The sequence below is a fragment of the Lottia gigantea genome (assembly GCF_000327385.1).
Source record: "Lottia gigantea unplaced genomic scaffold LOTGIsca_12, whole genome shotgun sequence".
In the NCBI taxonomy this organism is placed as follows: Eukaryota; Metazoa; Mollusca; class Gastropoda; family Lottiidae; genus Lottia; species Lottia gigantea.
In genome coordinates, this window is record NW_008707225.1 from 3716445 (window position 1) to 3734048 (window position 17604).

The 17604-nt window shown below is 33.2% G+C and overlaps 2 protein-coding genes across 2 annotated transcripts in view; both read right to left on the bottom strand.

Moving 5' to 3' along the window:
- The window catches only part of LOTGIDRAFT_230482 (hypothetical protein), a 10140-nt gene extending 3192 nt beyond the window's left edge, over positions 1-6948 (bottom strand). The window contains exons 1-12 of the mRNA XM_009048267.1: positions 6494-6948; positions 6045-6238; positions 5727-5817; positions 5544-5634; positions 3498-3886; positions 3163-3327; positions 2750-2843; positions 2450-2548; positions 1888-2065; positions 1640-1722; positions 1362-1463; positions 1104-1230 (exon numbers count right to left, since the gene is read on the bottom strand). Of these exons, the coding sequence (XP_009046515.1) occupies positions 1104-1230; positions 1362-1463; positions 1640-1722; positions 1888-2065; positions 2450-2548; positions 2750-2843; positions 3163-3327; positions 3498-3886; positions 5544-5634; positions 5727-5817; positions 6045-6238; positions 6494-6875 (1995 nt within the window). The 5' untranslated portion in view covers positions 6876-6948. The remainder of the gene's footprint in view (positions 1-1103; positions 1231-1361; positions 1464-1639; positions 1723-1887; positions 2066-2449; positions 2549-2749; positions 2844-3162; positions 3328-3497; positions 3887-5543; positions 5635-5726; positions 5818-6044; positions 6239-6493) is intronic.
- Positions 6949-11509: 4561 nt separating this feature from the next.
- Positions 11510-17395, bottom strand: LOTGIDRAFT_230483 (hypothetical protein). The gene is made up of 14 exons (XM_009048268.1): positions 16736-17395; positions 16431-16624; positions 16222-16312; positions 15952-16042; positions 15076-15491; positions 14736-14900; positions 14438-14531; positions 14250-14348; positions 13543-13686; positions 13237-13338; positions 12920-13046; positions 12457-12649; positions 11952-12094; positions 11510-11740 (listed from the first exon to the last, which is right to left on the bottom strand). Exons 1-14 carry the CDS (start codon positions 17202-17204, stop codon positions 11630-11632), a joined length of 2439 nt encoding a protein of 812 aa, XP_009046516.1. The 5' UTR covers positions 17205-17395; the 3' UTR covers positions 11510-11629.
- Positions 17396-17604: the final 209 nt, after the last annotated feature.

The window sequence follows — 17604 nt, forward strand, 5'->3', positions numbered from 1 at the left end:
GTTTATACAACCAGCAATCGAGCAAGCAAGATAGTTCATGCCCACTATAAGAGCCTTCAAGAGAAATTCCCCCATGTCTATAAGCAGAAAATGATAGTTGCATATTCAAAAAATAAGAACTTAAATGATAATATTGTTCATAGTAAACTAATCAGTTCATAACAGATACTATACTTCTCGCCCATCGGGCGAGTTATTTTTTCTAATTTCAGATCAGAATAAGAACAGAAGAAAACGCAATATCAAGACCCTTAATCCTAATTTCTAAATAAAGTGTCTGCTCCACCCTAGGCCTGTACATTTGGGAGAATCAAACCCTCCCTTCCCCGAAATATAATATATTAATATAACAATACTACCTATAATATATTAATATAACCATACTACCTATAATATATTAATATAACAATACTACCTATAATATATTAATATAACAATACTACCTATAATATATTAATATAACAATACGAACTATAATATATTAATATAACAATACAAACTATAATATATTAATATAACAATACTACTTATAATATATTAATATAACAATATTACCTATAATATATTAATATAACAATACTACCTATAATATATTAATATATGACCAGTCTGAGAATAGGTTATGTAGTTACTATACTAGTCTCCAGTTGTAATAGTGTAATTAAAGCAATATTACCAATAGTAAATCCTCATCTTATCATATTTCAAAAACATCAACCACGGCGATTTTTAAGTTATTGCTATAAATGGCTTACCTTCGGAATATGCTGCTTGCCTTTGATTTTATTTATAACATATCCCAGTAACAAACCAATAGCGTAAACTCCGATTCTTACATATGGTTTAACATACAATCAAACCCTCCCTTCCCCGAAATATAATATATTAATATAACAATACTACCTATAATATATTAATATAACAATACTACCTATAATATATTAATATATGACCAGTCTGAGAATAGGTTATGTAGTTACTATACTAGTCTCCAGTTGTAATAGTGTAATTAAAGCAATATTACCAATAGTAAATCCTCATCTTATCATATTTCAAAAACATCAACCACGGCGATTTTTAAGTTATTGCTATAAATGGCTTACCTTCGGAATATGCTGCTTGCCTTTGATTTTATTTATAACATATCCCAGTAACAAACCAATAGCGTAAACTCCGATTCTTACATATGGTTTAACATACAACTCAGTGAAAAATCTCCCAGCGTTTGGTCTGTAACAATAAATATTTGAATTCCGCATTTCTTGAGGTCAGATCGTCCGATCATATATTGAACACTTGTCTTCGTGTCAAGCAACAGCCATATTAGTAGAACTTTTAAAGAACCAACATTGTTTACTTACGAAAAAAGAGAAGGATCTCCAATATCCCACCCAATATAACCAGTAGATATAATCTGAGAAGCAACCATACACATTATAACCAACAATCCAATAACACGATAGCTGAAAAAATTCATGCATGAGCTAATATAAGTATAAACTATAATCTACCTTAATCAAAGAAATATAAAACAAAGACACTTCAGTTTTCAGCTGTTCATTCAATTGGCGAATTACAGCTTTCATAATCATCCTAACAATATCATTTTGGCCATAAAAGATATTAATGAATAACTTACCCGAGAGCCAGGGGGACAATAGCTAATGGACTGAGTACATAGAACTGCATATCATTAGCCAGATACCAACTCCATGCCATACACTGTAAAATAAAATAACGTGCATATAAATAAACGATATCATTACGTACTTTTTACATCTCCAAGTAAAGGTCGAACATACGCCGTGAGAATCTAATTCAAAAGATTGTCATTCTGATCTGTATCGTATTCTTGTATTGTACTCTACACATACTGAGAAGTCTTACCATCTCATTTTGTCCAGATTTGTAAAGGTTATTGATGTATAATAAGTTTGTCCACCAATACTTTCTACAGCTGTCTCTTGCCATTTCTTCAAGAGCTGGAACTTCTAAAGGTCCTTCATTAAAATACTTGGCAATGTTTGTATATATCATTATCACTATCATATAGAGTGGCGTTAATCTGAAATTTATTCAATTTATGTCTCTGAAAAATGACATACATGTATATCTAGTCGATAGGCAATGAGATAGATATGAAATTATTGTAATATCCACCTTGGTCAATTCACGATAGAAATGAATGACAAAGAATGGTGTCCAATGGGAGGGTAAGCATTACTTTTCGAATTAACACATCTCTGAATGAACGGGACTAATGGGAATAAGCATGAAGGTTACTTGTTTCTGAGCGCCAGGAGGCTCAAACAATTTTTAAAAAAACCACAGGTCGTTATGCTGTAACATAAAATATGCAAATGCATATTCCATCAACAATATGGACTATGTCGTGTTAAGATTGTTTTTGACAGTGTTTACGTTATGTGAAGAATGTATTTCGCCTTACCTCCAAAATCGATGAAAGTAGAACAATCCCATTTGCTTTGCTGAGATTTTTCTAGTTTTCTTCACTTCTCTTATAAATAGATACGATACAAGCAGACCACTGTCAAATATTTAAAAATATAATAAGAGGATGATATCCAAGATTAAATCTCTCAGAACAGAGGTGAACAATGAGCAGACTAATCCTACATACATTTCAACTTCTATGGATTGAAAAAATGCCCATCTCTCCTGTAACCTCACAGTATGATGCTTTTTGATAATATTATCCCAATGTGTTTATAATACTACCTATACCAACCTTAGGAAAAAGAAAGTGTCAACTGAGAGTGTACCATTAAGAATAACTTGAAACCAAAACGTCTTGGACATATTAATCATATCTGTTTTATTTTCTGTAAAAAAGAACCAAACGAAGGAAATTCATATTTATGAATTTTGAAAGTATAATAAACTAACATGGTTCGTTAATACTTGTTGATAAATCAGGTAGATCTACCATCTTATGTTTTTTTTTATCTAGGGGTTCTATTTCCAGTTCTTTGATTAATAACTTTAATAAATATAAAATTTATCTTTAGTATCAACGCTAACATACAATTTTTCATATTATCGTATTTGTAGCAGAGATCAGTAAATATTACTTATATAGTAATTGTGAGCATGTTTTTCAGGGCAAATTAGACAATATTTCATTGTTATTACAATACATACCTATTACCCTCACACAAAATGACATATAGTGTCCAAGAATAACCCAGGCCATACTTAATACACGTATACCATTTAAACAACCAAGGGAACCAGGAGGTGAAGAACAGTTTAATAATTTTCTACCATTTTCACGAACAGAAAAAGCCAAAAATATTCTAGATAAGGCTGAAAATAACAATATACATGAACAGAAAAATCACCGAATGAAATATTTGATCTAGCTTGATATATTTTTGGTGTATAAAGTCCCGTAACTACAAACACAAGATGCATGACTTAAATATAAAAGTAGTTAAAAATAATACAGAATTGTTCGATGTTTTGCAAATACATACAAGATTTTTCTGGGACGGACTTTGAGTTAGTCTTTTCACCAACTCCATTACAAGTACTTTTTGGCTGGGAATTTTCACTTGATTTTGAGATACCATTTGGTTGTGATATTCCATTCGTTTGAGATGTACCATTCGATTGAGATTGGTCAACTGGCGTAAACGATGGGTTATCTAATCCTTGTTTTACGTTTGATTCACCGCCGTTACAAAATTGTGTTTTGTCATTTAAAATAGTTACTTCTTTTAAATGAACGCCATTGACGCCATTTTGTTTACAGGTATTTTGAACCTGATGTCCAGACGTTTTTTTTGAAATGGTATATCTATCTTGTACAACATCCCATATTGTACCAATAATACATAACAATACAAAACAACCCAGAATTGCTCTGAAAGTAGATGAAAACGTCTTTGTTTAAAATAGTGATTGTTGTGTGGAAAAAACAAACAACTGGTATTTAATAATTCAAAGCAGAAAACAAAATTAGAAATATTAAATTGGTTTTCAAGAGGAACCCTTGAGATATAAACAGATAGAATGTAATAACAGGAATGTCATTACTCCTCCACGCTTTACTTTGATACATTTGTTAAAGGGATTGTAAAGAGCTTTTCTAAACACATATAGCATCAATTTGCACCATTTTCAGTCAAACGTCCGTTGCTCCTGCAATTATGATTTGTTCGTGTTTTTCTGCATGTAACTACACACTTTAATTCTGTGAAATCTGACCCAATAGCATCAAGATTTGTCATGATGTTCTTTATAAATCTGACCCAATAGCATCAAGATTTGTCATGATGTTCTTTATAAATCTGACCCAATAGCATCAAGATTTGCCATGATGTTCTTTATAAATCTGACCTAATAGCATCAAGATTTGTCATAATGTTCTTTATAAATCTGACCTAAAAGCATCAAGATTTGCGATGATGTTCTTTATAAATCTGACCCAATAGCATCAAGATTTGTCATAATGTTCTTTATAAATCTGACCCAATAGCATCATGATTTGTCATAATGTTCTTTATAAATCTGACCCAATAGCATCATGATTTGTCATAATGTTCTTTATAAATCTGACCCAATAGCATCAAGATTTGTCATAATGTTCTTTAAAAATCTGACCCAATAGCATCAAGATTTGTCATAATGTTATTTATAAATATGACTTTCTATAAATCAGATGGATAAAATCTAAAGAAGACAGCGATCGTACCACCCCCACCATAATAATTATAAAGTCACTCGGGCGGTTGACAGTAGCCATCATTAAATGAAATATTTCATATAGTAATATATTCATACCGCACCAGCTTTATTCAAAGACTTCTTTTTTTGGATTTTCAACAAATTTCGTTTAAATCAATCCAAAAGCTAAAGATTGAACACATTTTTAATTATAATAAGAACTGCTTTTCAATATTCAACCTAGTTTCTTTAAAATCTGTTGAGAATTGTGCCTTGAATGTGATTTCAAGAACAAGGACAGTAACTCATTAAATTCCTTTGCTTCTAATATCTATAATGTACATCATTGGGAAATAATTAACAATTTCACCACATTTCGTCTAAATCTGTGCCTAAATTGTGCCTTCAAGACCTTTCTCGAGTTCAAACTTAGACGAGTTTTCAAGAACCAGTGCACTAACTCATATAAAGTATTTATCAATTTGTCTGATTTTCAATAGGGTTCAGCCTTGGGTAAAAACAAACAGTGACATCGAATTTTATCAAAATCCATCAAGAAACCAGATCTCTATTGTGACCACAATATATTTTCAATCAAAATTTGAAAGCGTTTTCAAGAACAAGTGCAAGTTCATCCTAGGGTGATTACAAACACTCGCACCAAGTTTCGCCAAAATCCAAGAAACCATCTCTCTATCGTGTCCACAACAATTATGGACTGACAGACAGAGGCGACGGCTATTTACGACCACATTAATGTGTAAATTTCTATATATCTAACAAGTCCTCTAATTGCAACTAAATCTAAACATACTGTATATCAATTTTCGCAATTAAGAAATTATAAAACTTACATAGAAACGTAAGCTGCTGTATCACCTTCAAGGGATTTCGGACCAGCGAAATCAACAGATGCCACTGTCAAACCCAGAGATCTTAACTGTGCTGTAAAAAATTGATATTGATTCTAAATTTCCTGTGCATATGAAAAAGATGTTTCTATTATAATTAAACTATTAACAACAAAAAATACTTACTGATATTTAACATGGATTTAATTTGATCACCGGAACATGATTTGGGAATACAAAGATCCCATCGTATACCAAGAGCTTGACCACCAAACATCTATAATTGAATCATATGAAATATTTTAGAAAATAAAACTATAAGTAAATGGTATATATATATATCTAATGATGAAAATAGTTGAAGGTTGTGATTTATTTTTCGCTTATCATTTAGTCTCTATAATTGTACAAATTAAAAAGAAAAGGGATTCAAATTTGACCCAGGAAGAAATTCATCAGGTACAACAACCTTTATATTAGTGTATTATTATAAATAATATTTACCCCTAAGCCAGAATTGAAAATTGCAGTTATATTAGGAGGTAACTGAAGATTTATTTGGGCATAGGCCCCATCTATAACATGTCCAGTATTATCAGGAACTGTATGATGTATTTTTAAACAATCATCATAACTACCAAACCATATATTGTTTCCTTGTAATAAATTTCTAGATGGTTTTCCACTAGCATCTATCACTGAAATGTAATAGTTACATTGACATTAGAAGATATTAAGTTTCATGTTTTGTCGAAGTTTTATCACTTATTGTTGTCTTATGACTTCGGACCGCTACGTTTATTTGACATGTACACAATTCGATGGGTAGATAAACTCGTATATTTGATAACTTTATCTAGAAACAGAGATTTGAATTGGAAGGTTACTCGTGTTTCGGAATGTACTTTTCATAAGAAGGGTAAAAGTTTATTTTCATTAAAACCTTTACTTACTTTGTAATGCCCACATCTTAAAAGATGTTAAGTCTTTCAGTAGTTCCAGACCATCTTTAGCACATTTATCACCAAGAAGCTGACTTGGTATCATATTCAGTAGATCAGATATACCGGAAATACCACCATTACCACTTAACAAGGGTGTCAGTTGTTGAAGTAATCCCATGACGTCTATAGCTGAATCGTTATTAGCACCATTTAATAAAGGTAGCAAAAGTTGAAATATGTTTCCAAGATCAATTTGTGACCTATCGGATGGCTGTGTGTTTTGTTGTGAAGCTGAAGACGCAACTTCTGTGGCTTTAGTTGTTTCTGAAATAACCAGCTGGCTGCCGGCAATCAAGAGACATAAAGCCACCAAATAGTTCCAGGATACCATTTTTACTTGGTTTTCTTCCTCGCTTCGGATCCTATGTTTTTTCAATAAGAGCTCCACTGCGTCCTCTCGGTACAAATTAAAACTGTTTCTGTATTGGTAGGATAAGACGTCAATAACATATACTTTTTAAATTTAAACTGATAACTTATTTCTGATCTTTAGATATATAGCATATCAGTTGTTTACATAGATCATACATGGTTTGATACTCTACTAATCATATCGAATTAGTCATAAATTCGAAATAGAAAGTGACGATCATTAGTTGTGTAGATGCTGCCATATGTGTTTAAATCTCATGGTTAGACACAGAAGCATAAACATGGGTAATTTTTACAAGATTGAAAAATGCCGATGTGATTAATTAAGCATTCTGCTATAGTGAGGGGTCGCTTGTCTGCTACTCAGTTTTACATTTACAAATCAACATATCCCCAAATGTCTATATAGTATATTTTCAAACATAGATTTTCAATTTGGAGGGAACGTTGCGGTGAAGCAGTCAAAAGTTTCATTCTAACGAAAATCCGTCCAACTCAGTGGATCAAAAGATTAGTTGCTAGTGTAAGCTATGACGGTAAAGATGATTTTGAGAATCTGCTGTTATCTATGTAAAATAAAGATGTTTAAGAAGAAGAAGAATACGCTGTACATGAACTGTCATATTGGAATTCCTTGGCTCATGTAATAAAAAAACTGGCTGGTTCGGAACGATTTACAAACAAATTAATCTATCCAACTCCGTAAAACTAAGTAAAACTTCACTGACTCTTCAAAAAGTCGACCAATATTGCGAATATGGATCATTTTGGACATGTTACGATTTACAATATACTGAATCAAAGTCTCGGGCCAAACCTTGGTGTACTTTAGACAATTTGTAAACAATTTGTTATAAGAAACTCATATTGATTTATGATTATATATAGACTAATCATCTTTGTTAAAAGTACATACAAATTGAGAAAGTTGTGGTTTTTTTTTACATGTTGCCATCCCGATTACACAAATGTGATTAACTTATGGGTTTGGCTAGTTCAAATCAAGCGTTATAGAGAATTTTGGTTGTAAAATTCTAAGAGTTAAAAGCTGTAATGGAATAGAATATTGTATGGTAAGTCGAAATTACAACACAAAACGACAAGGTTCTCACGCAGGCGTTATCCATCGTCACAATTTGTATACATAGTAAGGTGATGTAGGTATCGGCAGATGAACTATATAAGGGAGTGACAGCTTTATGATTTATGCTCCTAGAGTTATACAACAGATTTCATATCTGATCTGTGCGACAAAAATAGGCTACTGCAGCATTAGATCTTGATACCATAATCAGATTTGAGATACCGGAAGTTCCGCCATTATCACTAAACAAGGATATCAGCCCCCAAAATTCCTGGCTGAATCTTTATTAGCCCCATTTGCTGACGCTGTAGTGTGGAGTTCTGAATCTGTTGTCACAATGTCTTCAGCAGTAGTTGTTTCTGATGAAACTATATGACCCCCAGCAAACAACAAACATCATCACATAGAACCATTCATTTTCAGTTGTATGGGCTTGATGTAGTGTTTACGTTTTTAAAATTCACTGAAAGAAAAAAACGCCACTTCAACTGATTAAAGGGTCTAGCTGATACTTAAGCAGTCAAAAGTTTCATTCTAACGAAAATCCGTCCAATTCAGTGGATCAAAAGATTAGTTGCTAGTGTAAGCTATGACGGTAAAGATGATTTTGAGAATCTGCTGTTATCTATGTAAAATAAAGATGTTTAAGAAGAAGAAGAATACGCTGTACATGAACTGTCATATTGGAATTCCTTGGCTCATGTAATAAAAAAACTGGCTGGTTCGGAACGATTTACAAACAAATTAATCTATCCAACTCCGTCCCGAAATAAGTAAAACTTCACTGACTCTTCAAAAAGTCGACCAATATTGCGAATATGGATCATTTTGGACATGTTACGATTTACAATATACTGAATCAAAGTCTCGGGCCAAACCTTGGTGTACTTTAGACAATTTGTAAACAATTTGTTATAAGAAACTCATATTGATTTACGATTATATATAGACTAATCATCTTTGTTAAAAGTACATACAAATTGAGAAAGCTGTGGTTTTTTTTTGACATGTTGCCATCGCGATTACACAAATGTGATTAACTTATGGGTTTGGCTAGTTCAAATCAAGCGTTATAGAGAATTTTGGTTGTAAAATTCTAAGAGTTAAAAGCTGTAATGGAATAGAATATTGTATGGTAAGTCGAAATTACAACACAAAACGACAAGGTTCTCACGCAGGCGTTATCCATCGTCACAATTTGTATACATAGTAAGGTGATGTAGGTATCGGCAGATGAACTATATAAGGGAGTGACAGCTTTATGATTTATGCTCCTAGAGTTATACAACAGATTTCATATCTGATCTGTGCGACAAAAATAGGCTACTGCAGCATTAGATCTTGATACCATAATCAGATTTGAGATACCGGAAGTTCCGCCATTATCACTAAACAAGGATATCAGCCCCCAAAATTCCTGGCTGAATCTTTATTAGCCCCATTTGCTGACGCTGTAGTGTGGAGTTCTGAATCTGTTGTCACAATGTCTTCAGCAGTAGTTGTTTCTGATGAAACTATATGACCCCCAGCAAACAACAAACATCATCACATAGAACCATTCATTTTCAGTTGTATGGGCTTGATGTAGTGTTTACGTTTTTAAAATTCACTGAAAGAAAAAAACGCCACTTCAACTGATTAAAGGGTCTAGCTGATACTTAAGCAGTCAAAAGTTTCATTCTAACGAAAATCCGTCCAATTCAGTGGATCAAAAGATTAGTTGCTAGTGTAAGCTATGACGGTAAAGATGATTTTGAGAATCTGCTGTTATCTATGTAAAATAAAGATGTTTAAGAAGAAGAAGAATACGCTGTACATGAACTGTCATATTGGAATTCCTTGGCTCATGTAATAAAAAAACTGGCTGGTTCGGAACGATTTACAAACAAATTAATCTATCCAACTCCGTCCCGAAATAAGTAAAACTTCACTGACTCTTCAAAAAGTCGACCAATATTGCGAATATGGATCATTTTGGACATGTTACGATTTACAATATACTGAATCAAAGTCTCGGGCCAAACCTTGGTGTACTTTAGACAATTTGTAAACAATTTGTTATAAGAAACTCATATTGATTTACGATTATATATAGACTAATCATCTTTGTTAAAAGTACATACAAATTGAGAAAGCTGTGGTTTTTTTTTACATGTTGCCATCGCGATTACACAAATGTGATTAACTTATGGGTTTGGCTAGTTCAAATCAAGCGTTATAGAGAATTTTGGTTGTAAAATTCTAAGAGTTAAAAGCTGTAATGGAATAGAATATTGTATGGTAAGTCGAAATTACAACACAAAACGACAAGGTTCTCACGCAGGCGTTATCCATCGTCACAATTTGTATACATAGTAAGGTGATGTAGGTATCGGCAGATGAACTATATAAGGGAGTGACAGCTTTATGATTTATGCTCCTAGAGTTATACAACAGATTTCATATCTGATCTGTGCGACAAAAATAGGCTACTGCAGCATTAGATCTTGATACCATAATCAGATTTGAGATACCGGAAGTTCCGCCATTATCACTAAACAAGGATATCAGCTGTTGAAATAAGCCCCCAAAATTCCTGGCTGAATCTTTATTAGCCCCATTTGCTGACGCTGTAGTGTGGAGTTCTGAATCTGTTGTCACAATGTCTTCAGCAGTAGTTGTTTCTGATGAAACTATATGACCCCCAGCAAACAACAAACATCATCACATAGAACCATTCATTTTCAGTTGTATGGGCTTGATGTAGTGTTTACGTTTTTAAAATTTACTGAAAGAAAAAAACGCCACTTCAACTGATTAAAGGGTCTAGCTGATACTTTATCAATTATTTACATAGATTATTAGTTTATATATCTCATTTCTATGATAAGTAAAAAACAGTAACGTATTTTGTTGTTGCTTTTGGAGCACACGATTGGTTGAATTAAATTTGCACGTCTTGATTTCTAATCGCAGTACATACATCATTTATCCCTCGGACAGTTTTGCTATTTCAATTGAAACCCCTGCCTCAACAACTTCTGTTCAAGGGATACTGTTCTTTCGAAAGCTGCAACTCTTACGCATCGCCGTTTGTACTCGCACTTCATGAGACTTAATTCTGCTTCAGGGGCTGGTGGATTCATATAGTGAACTGGGGTGAACCGGGGTCAAATGTTTTCATAAAAAAGGCTGATGCACAAAATAAGTTATCAATTGTTGATGAATCTATTAGTCTGGAAGGGGATATAGCTTTATGCAAGTTTTTTTTTTATCCGAGAATATGTTTCTTTTGAAAACTACAACGATATATATTAGGACGAACTTTCTCACAATGAGGTCAGTAGAAACGATTTCAAGCTGAAAGGCTCCTGGTTGTGAACCAAAGCCATGATTTATTTAAGGGAAGGTCGTGTATTTCAGGTTCCTCAGGACGTGGCTTGCAAGTGAAGCCTGAATTTATGCAACAGATTTCAGTTCTGATCCGAGCACCAAGTACAGCATAAAGATCAACTATCAATACACCATCCAAATATCAAAAGTTTTATTACAAAGAAACATAGTTTATTGATAAGAAATGATCATATCACAGATGATGCTATTTGAAGAAATTCATTTATTCTAGGTACAAGATTCCATCATATATCCAATCATCGTTTAAACATCACCTTCTCTAGAGCTAAGAATGGTGCTTCAACTACTACCGAGATAATAAAACTAGCAGCATAAGTTATAGCAAATATACCAATATAGTTGTTCATCTGAAATATATGAAATGGTGATGAATACGTTTAGGTACAAAATAGGGATGTACAGTCAAATGTCAATCAAATCTTCTGGGCGTATTATAAACCGATTCTCTAAAAAAACCTTTTTACTTAAATGAATAAGTTGATAAGTACCACCATGCCATTACTGCCTGTCTATGTGCCACACGCGTTTAAAACATCAGATAAGAAAATTATTACTTACTATATAAAACCCTGTCAGATATCCATATCCTCTCATATTTTCACTAAATGATGTCATTACAATCAAATGAATTAAATAAGCTGCATATGTTAATCTAGAAAGTGGTATCCAGGCTTCCCATGATAATATTGTATTCACAAAACCTGAAATGTATAGTAGCCGTTAATTAGAATGCCTAATATACACACCTACTTTGCAGTCAGATCCATCGGAGACATTTAAATGAGTGATCCTTTATGTTGCTTGGCTTGATGGTAGACGATGTTGAAGGACCGTACATGTGAAATAGGTTTATCTCTTCAGAGACAGTAACACGGTATAATGTGGAGAATATACATTTTTCAGAAACAGTGATACTGGATGATCTGTAAATCTATGGAGGTCGACGATATTGAAGGACTGTATGAGAAATATGTTCATCCTGCGGGGACTAATTATCTATGCAGGTCGACATGGAGGTCAAGAATAGAGAATGTGGCAAAAAAACACGAGTGGAAACACTTACCGCCATATCCATGTACACAAACAAATACTAGCCAGAACAGTGCTAGGGCCCAGACCGGTCTAAATAATGTTTGGAAGGCGATATTAGAATCAGATTCCCAAGGTGTATGATCTCCAATAAACTGATCATATGTCAGGTAGTTTACTAATACACCTGCAGTTACTGCTACTAGTGTTCCCAAAAACAATACTATCTAGAATATAAACGATATATCCGAAGCTAGTGTGGATATTTCTAACATTATATGTAATTATGTAATTTATATTAATTTTGTATAACAGAAAGAGATGGGAATCTCGTTGTTGGTGCGTGGCAGTGATTTTGTCGAATTAACAACTTAATTTGCTCCAACTTATTTCTTTTTTAAGTTTGCACAGCTGCATTTCTTATCTCATACATTTCCATACATACATCATAGACAACAGCAATAATAACTAATTTGACAAATCAAAGAATGACGTACCCCAGGAATATGCAGTTTGCCTTTAGTTCTGTTAATGATATAACCCAATAATAAGCCAATAGCATACACCCCCATTCTTACATATGGTTTTATATACAATTCATCAAAAAATCGTCCAGCATTGGTGCTGAAAAATAAATCAAAATGTTTGAGATAGTGAAATTTGAATCCAGACCCCTTCAAACTGATTGCCTCTAATAACGCCTACAGTGCCTTACCTATTTTACTCCTGTCAAAAGATTTTCGTTAAAATTTGGCCGCTGTCAGCTCATTGATTGGCACTGTTGATTAACACAAGTGAATAATTGATAACTTACGTAAACAGACCGGGATCACCGATATCCCACCCAACATAACCACCAGCTACAATTTGCCCAGCAACCATACCAAATATAACCAACAACCCAATAACACGATATCTGAAAGTTTACAATGGATTATCACTTTAAGGCAATCCAGATCACTGCGTTGTGTACATTATTTTAACAAAAAACGTTCCCTTTACCCCACTACAGTTATAAATGGAACGTGCCTTTGTCTCTTGTGTGTTAAATTGATTCTTTATTAGAACTGAATATCCTTTATTTAGAGAAACGATGGATGTTAAATAAAGAAAACCTTACCCAAGAGCTAGAGGAACAATAGCCAAAGGACTAACTATATAGAATTGCATATCATTGGCTAAATACCAACTCCATGACATACACTGAAAAAATGAAAATATTGAAGCACACCAAGAAACCATATTAAAATTGTGATTATCAAAACTGAAAGCACAAAATGAATTAAAGTAGAATTGAGAGTAGATCTCTTAGCCACAAGCCTTTCCTAGATTCATTCCTGTTTTTACAGACACATATTATGTAAGCAATCTATGACAAGTATAAATTCTTGTATTATTCTAACCATTTCATTTTGTCCTGACTTATACAGGTTATTTATGTACAATAAATTTGTCCACCAATTATGTACACAGTTTTCGGTGGCGCCTTGTGTAATTGGAGTCTCCATAGGTCCCTCATTAAAATACTCTGTAAGGTTTGTGTATATCATTATTACTATCATGTATAGTGGTGTTAATCTAAAAAGATAAGTAGCATGGACTATCTTGCTGTCTTACTCAGATTCATTGGTACATAGGTATATTAGTCCAAGGGAATTATTATTTACGGATCATCTAATTATCAACAAAGGAAAACCATTCAGCCAATCGTGAAAACCAAATAGCTCCTTCCGATTTCTGAATCAATTATGCCTCAACTAGGTCTACATTTGTTACAGGACAAGCCCTCCCTTACTGAAGTCAAATGACAGATATCTTGAATCTCACCTCCAATATCGATGAAAGTAAAATAAGCCCATTTGTTTTATGGAGACTTTTCCAATTTTCTGTACTTCTCTTATAAAAAGATATGATACAAGCAGACCACTGAAATATAAGAATATTTTCTGTTAAATATCAATCATTAAGTAAAACTTAATGTTCTTAAAATATATATTCCAAGAAGATTTACTAACCTCAAAAAGAAGAATGAATCAACCGAGAGCGTACCATTAAGAATAACTTGAAACCAGAACGTCTTGGACATGGTCCATATGTCTTTTTTATTTTCTGTGTAAATAAAAGAGAAAGTATTCTAAATAAGGTTAACCCTACATTATACTATTGGTTTGGAAATAAATACATCGTTATTTTAGGCTGTTTTAATATTTCAATATTGATTGTAAAATGTCAAAAATATTTATTCGGTTGAACTACTTCTTATTGATGGTAACTACATGTATGTATTAATAGTCGTTTTAAGCTAATACTCACCAATCTGATTGATAAGAATAAGAATAAAATGACCAAGGATAACCCAGGCCATACTTAATACACGTATACCATTTAAACAACCAAGAGAACCAGGAGGTGTAGAACAGTTTAATAATTTTCTACCATTTTCACGAACAGAGAAAGCCAGAAATATTCTTGATAAGGCTGAAAAACACATTACAGTTACGTAATAGAAATATCTATGCTGACTAATTCATAAAGATTTAAGACAATGTCATTAGCATGGTTATTATCTGATCAAAAGAAATATAGATACAAAACTCGGTGGAATGGTCTGAGGATTTAATAATCAATAACAGTTTCAAATTTCAATACGTACTTGATTTTTGTGGTTTTGGATTTGATGCAGATTTTTCTTCGGCGTTTGCTATACAATTCGATTCCGATATACCATTTAATTGTGATATACCATTTGATTGTGATGTACCATTTGGTTGTGATATACCATTTGATTGTGATGTACCATTTGGTATTGATATTCCATTCGATTGAGATTGGTCATCTGTTGTAAACGAAGGGTTATCTAATCCTTGTTTTTCGTTCGATTCACCACCGTTACAAAATTGAGCTTTGTCGCTGGTAATCGTAATTTCATTCAAAATGACACCATTTTGCTTAGAGCCACCGTTGTCATGAGAATATTCTGAAGCCTTGGATATTATGGTATATCTGTCTTGTATGACATCCCATATTGTACCAATTATACACAACAATACAAAACAACCTAGAATTGCTCTGCAGTTAATAGAGAAATGAATGAAATAAATAGTGGCTGATGACGTTAGCAAGGTAGGGCATGTACATTGAAGGAACCCCCAACGCTATTCTGCGACTGGGTATATGAAATGGTAGTCGATAGCTTATTATATTGTTCATTTTGGATATATCGGTTATACCCACGCGTCCTTACTGCTATAAGGGCAACATAAATTGGCTCAGAGCGTGTTCAAGTCCTCATAAGTGTCGTATGAAGCGTGTACAAAGCACTTGGCATCGTGCGGTGGTCACCAATTATCGCCGAATCACTTGTTATAGACACGTTTGCCGACGATCTTGTATATTTTTATCATCGTAGGACGCGATGGTTGCAATCCGGTGTGACGGGGCTATCGACTTACAACTTACTTACATGGCTATGTACTAATCAATGCCAATAGAATGACAATCTTATTTAAAGCTAATTACGAGTACTCACATAGAAACGTAAGCTGCTGTATCACCTTCAAGAGATTTCGGACCAACGAAATCAACGGATGCCACTGTCAAACCCAAGGATCTTAGTTGTCCTGTAAAATACCAAATTAACGCAGGTTGAAATTATCTGGTCGCATAGTGTGAAACTGGGAGTAACAACATGTTAGAGGCTCTGTTTTCACATTTCGAAATAAGGTGTGTAGTGAAAGCTTTCTTTGTCTTTTTAAGACGTTGAGGAGACCTTTATATTAGATGAGGAATGTACACTTACTGATATTTAACATAGATTTAATTTGGTCACTGGAACATGATTTAGGAACACAAAGATCCCATCTTATGCCTACAGATAATCCGCCCAAGACCTATAATTGAAAAAATTGAAATATTTTGACAGCCTACGCTTTTAACATTTCCGTTCCTTTTTAATCTAAGTCAACAAAACGGAATATACTATCGTGAATCATAAAAATACATAATTACCCCTATTCCCGCTTTAAACATTGCAGTAACATTAGGAGGTAACTTGATATTTATTCTAGCGTAAGCCCCATCTATAACATGTCCAGTATTATCAGGAACTGTATGATGTATTTTTAAACAATCATCATAACTACCAAACCATATATTGTTTCCTTGTAATAAATTTCTAGATGGTTTTCCACTAGCATCTATCACTGAAATATAATGAACAAATTTTTCATAAGGCTTATAGAAGAAATCAAAAGTTCTTCAGAAAATGCATGGTTTCCAATTGAAAGTATATATTAATTTATTTGCTAACTTACTCTGTAATGCCCACATTTTAAATGTTGTAAGATCTTTCAGTAGTTCCGCACCATCTTGAGAACATTTATCAAGATTTCCAATGATCTGACTTGATAAAATATTAATCAGATTTGAGATTCCGGAAGTTCCGCCATTACCATTAAACAAGGGCATCAGCTGTTGAAATAAGCCTCCAAAATTAGTGGTTGAATCGTTATTAGCCCCATTTAACATAGGTATTAGTTGTTGAAATATTCGTCCCAGATCCACAGTCGAACCGTTGTTACTACCATCAAACATAGATGTTAGAAGCTGAAATATGTTTCCTAAATTCAACAGTGGATTGATCACATTAACTGAATTTGTAGTGTGGAGTTCTGAATCTGTTGTCATAAAGTCTTCAACAGTAGTTGTTTCTGATGAAACTATATGACCACCAGCAAACAACAAACATAAAGCTGTCACCAAGAACCATGATACCATTTTCATTTTCAGTTGTATGGTCTTGATGTATTGTTGACTGTTTTAATTACGTAATCTACTCTATTGAAGTCTTTAAAAGAATTCAAAATGTACCAAAATTATTCATCAATAGATTGGTGTACTTTTATCAAAATATTCTTTTTTGTATAGAGTATGGTCTTGGATCAGTTTAATATCTGAAACCCACCACTTCAAATGATAAAAGTCTAGCCTATTTTGTAACCCATTTGAAATGGTTTATGTATATATTCTTTATCAATTATTTACTTAGATTGTAAGTTATCTCTCTCATTTTTAAGATAAATAATTCGATTGGTCATTACCAGCCATAAATCTATTAACGGCAATGACGAACAGTAACTTATTTTGTTGTTGCTCTTTGAGCACACAATTTGAATTCGAATTG

What these genes read in the sequence shown, in the direction of transcription:
- LOTGIDRAFT_230483 (XM_009048268.1), bottom strand. Translation starts at nt 17,204, where the DNA reads ATGAAAATGGTATCATGGTTCTTGGTGACAGCTTTATGTTTGTTGTTT. An exon ending in GATTCATTCTTCTTTTTGAG is followed by an intron (nt 14,349 to 14,437) that starts GTTAGTAAATCT and finishes CTTATATTTCAG; the next exon opens with TGGTCTGCTTGTATCATATC. An exon ending in GCAAACTGCATATTCCTGGG is followed by an intron (nt 12,650 to 12,919) that starts GTACGTCATTCT and finishes TTTATATTCTAG; the next exon opens with ATAGTATTGTTTTTGGGAAC.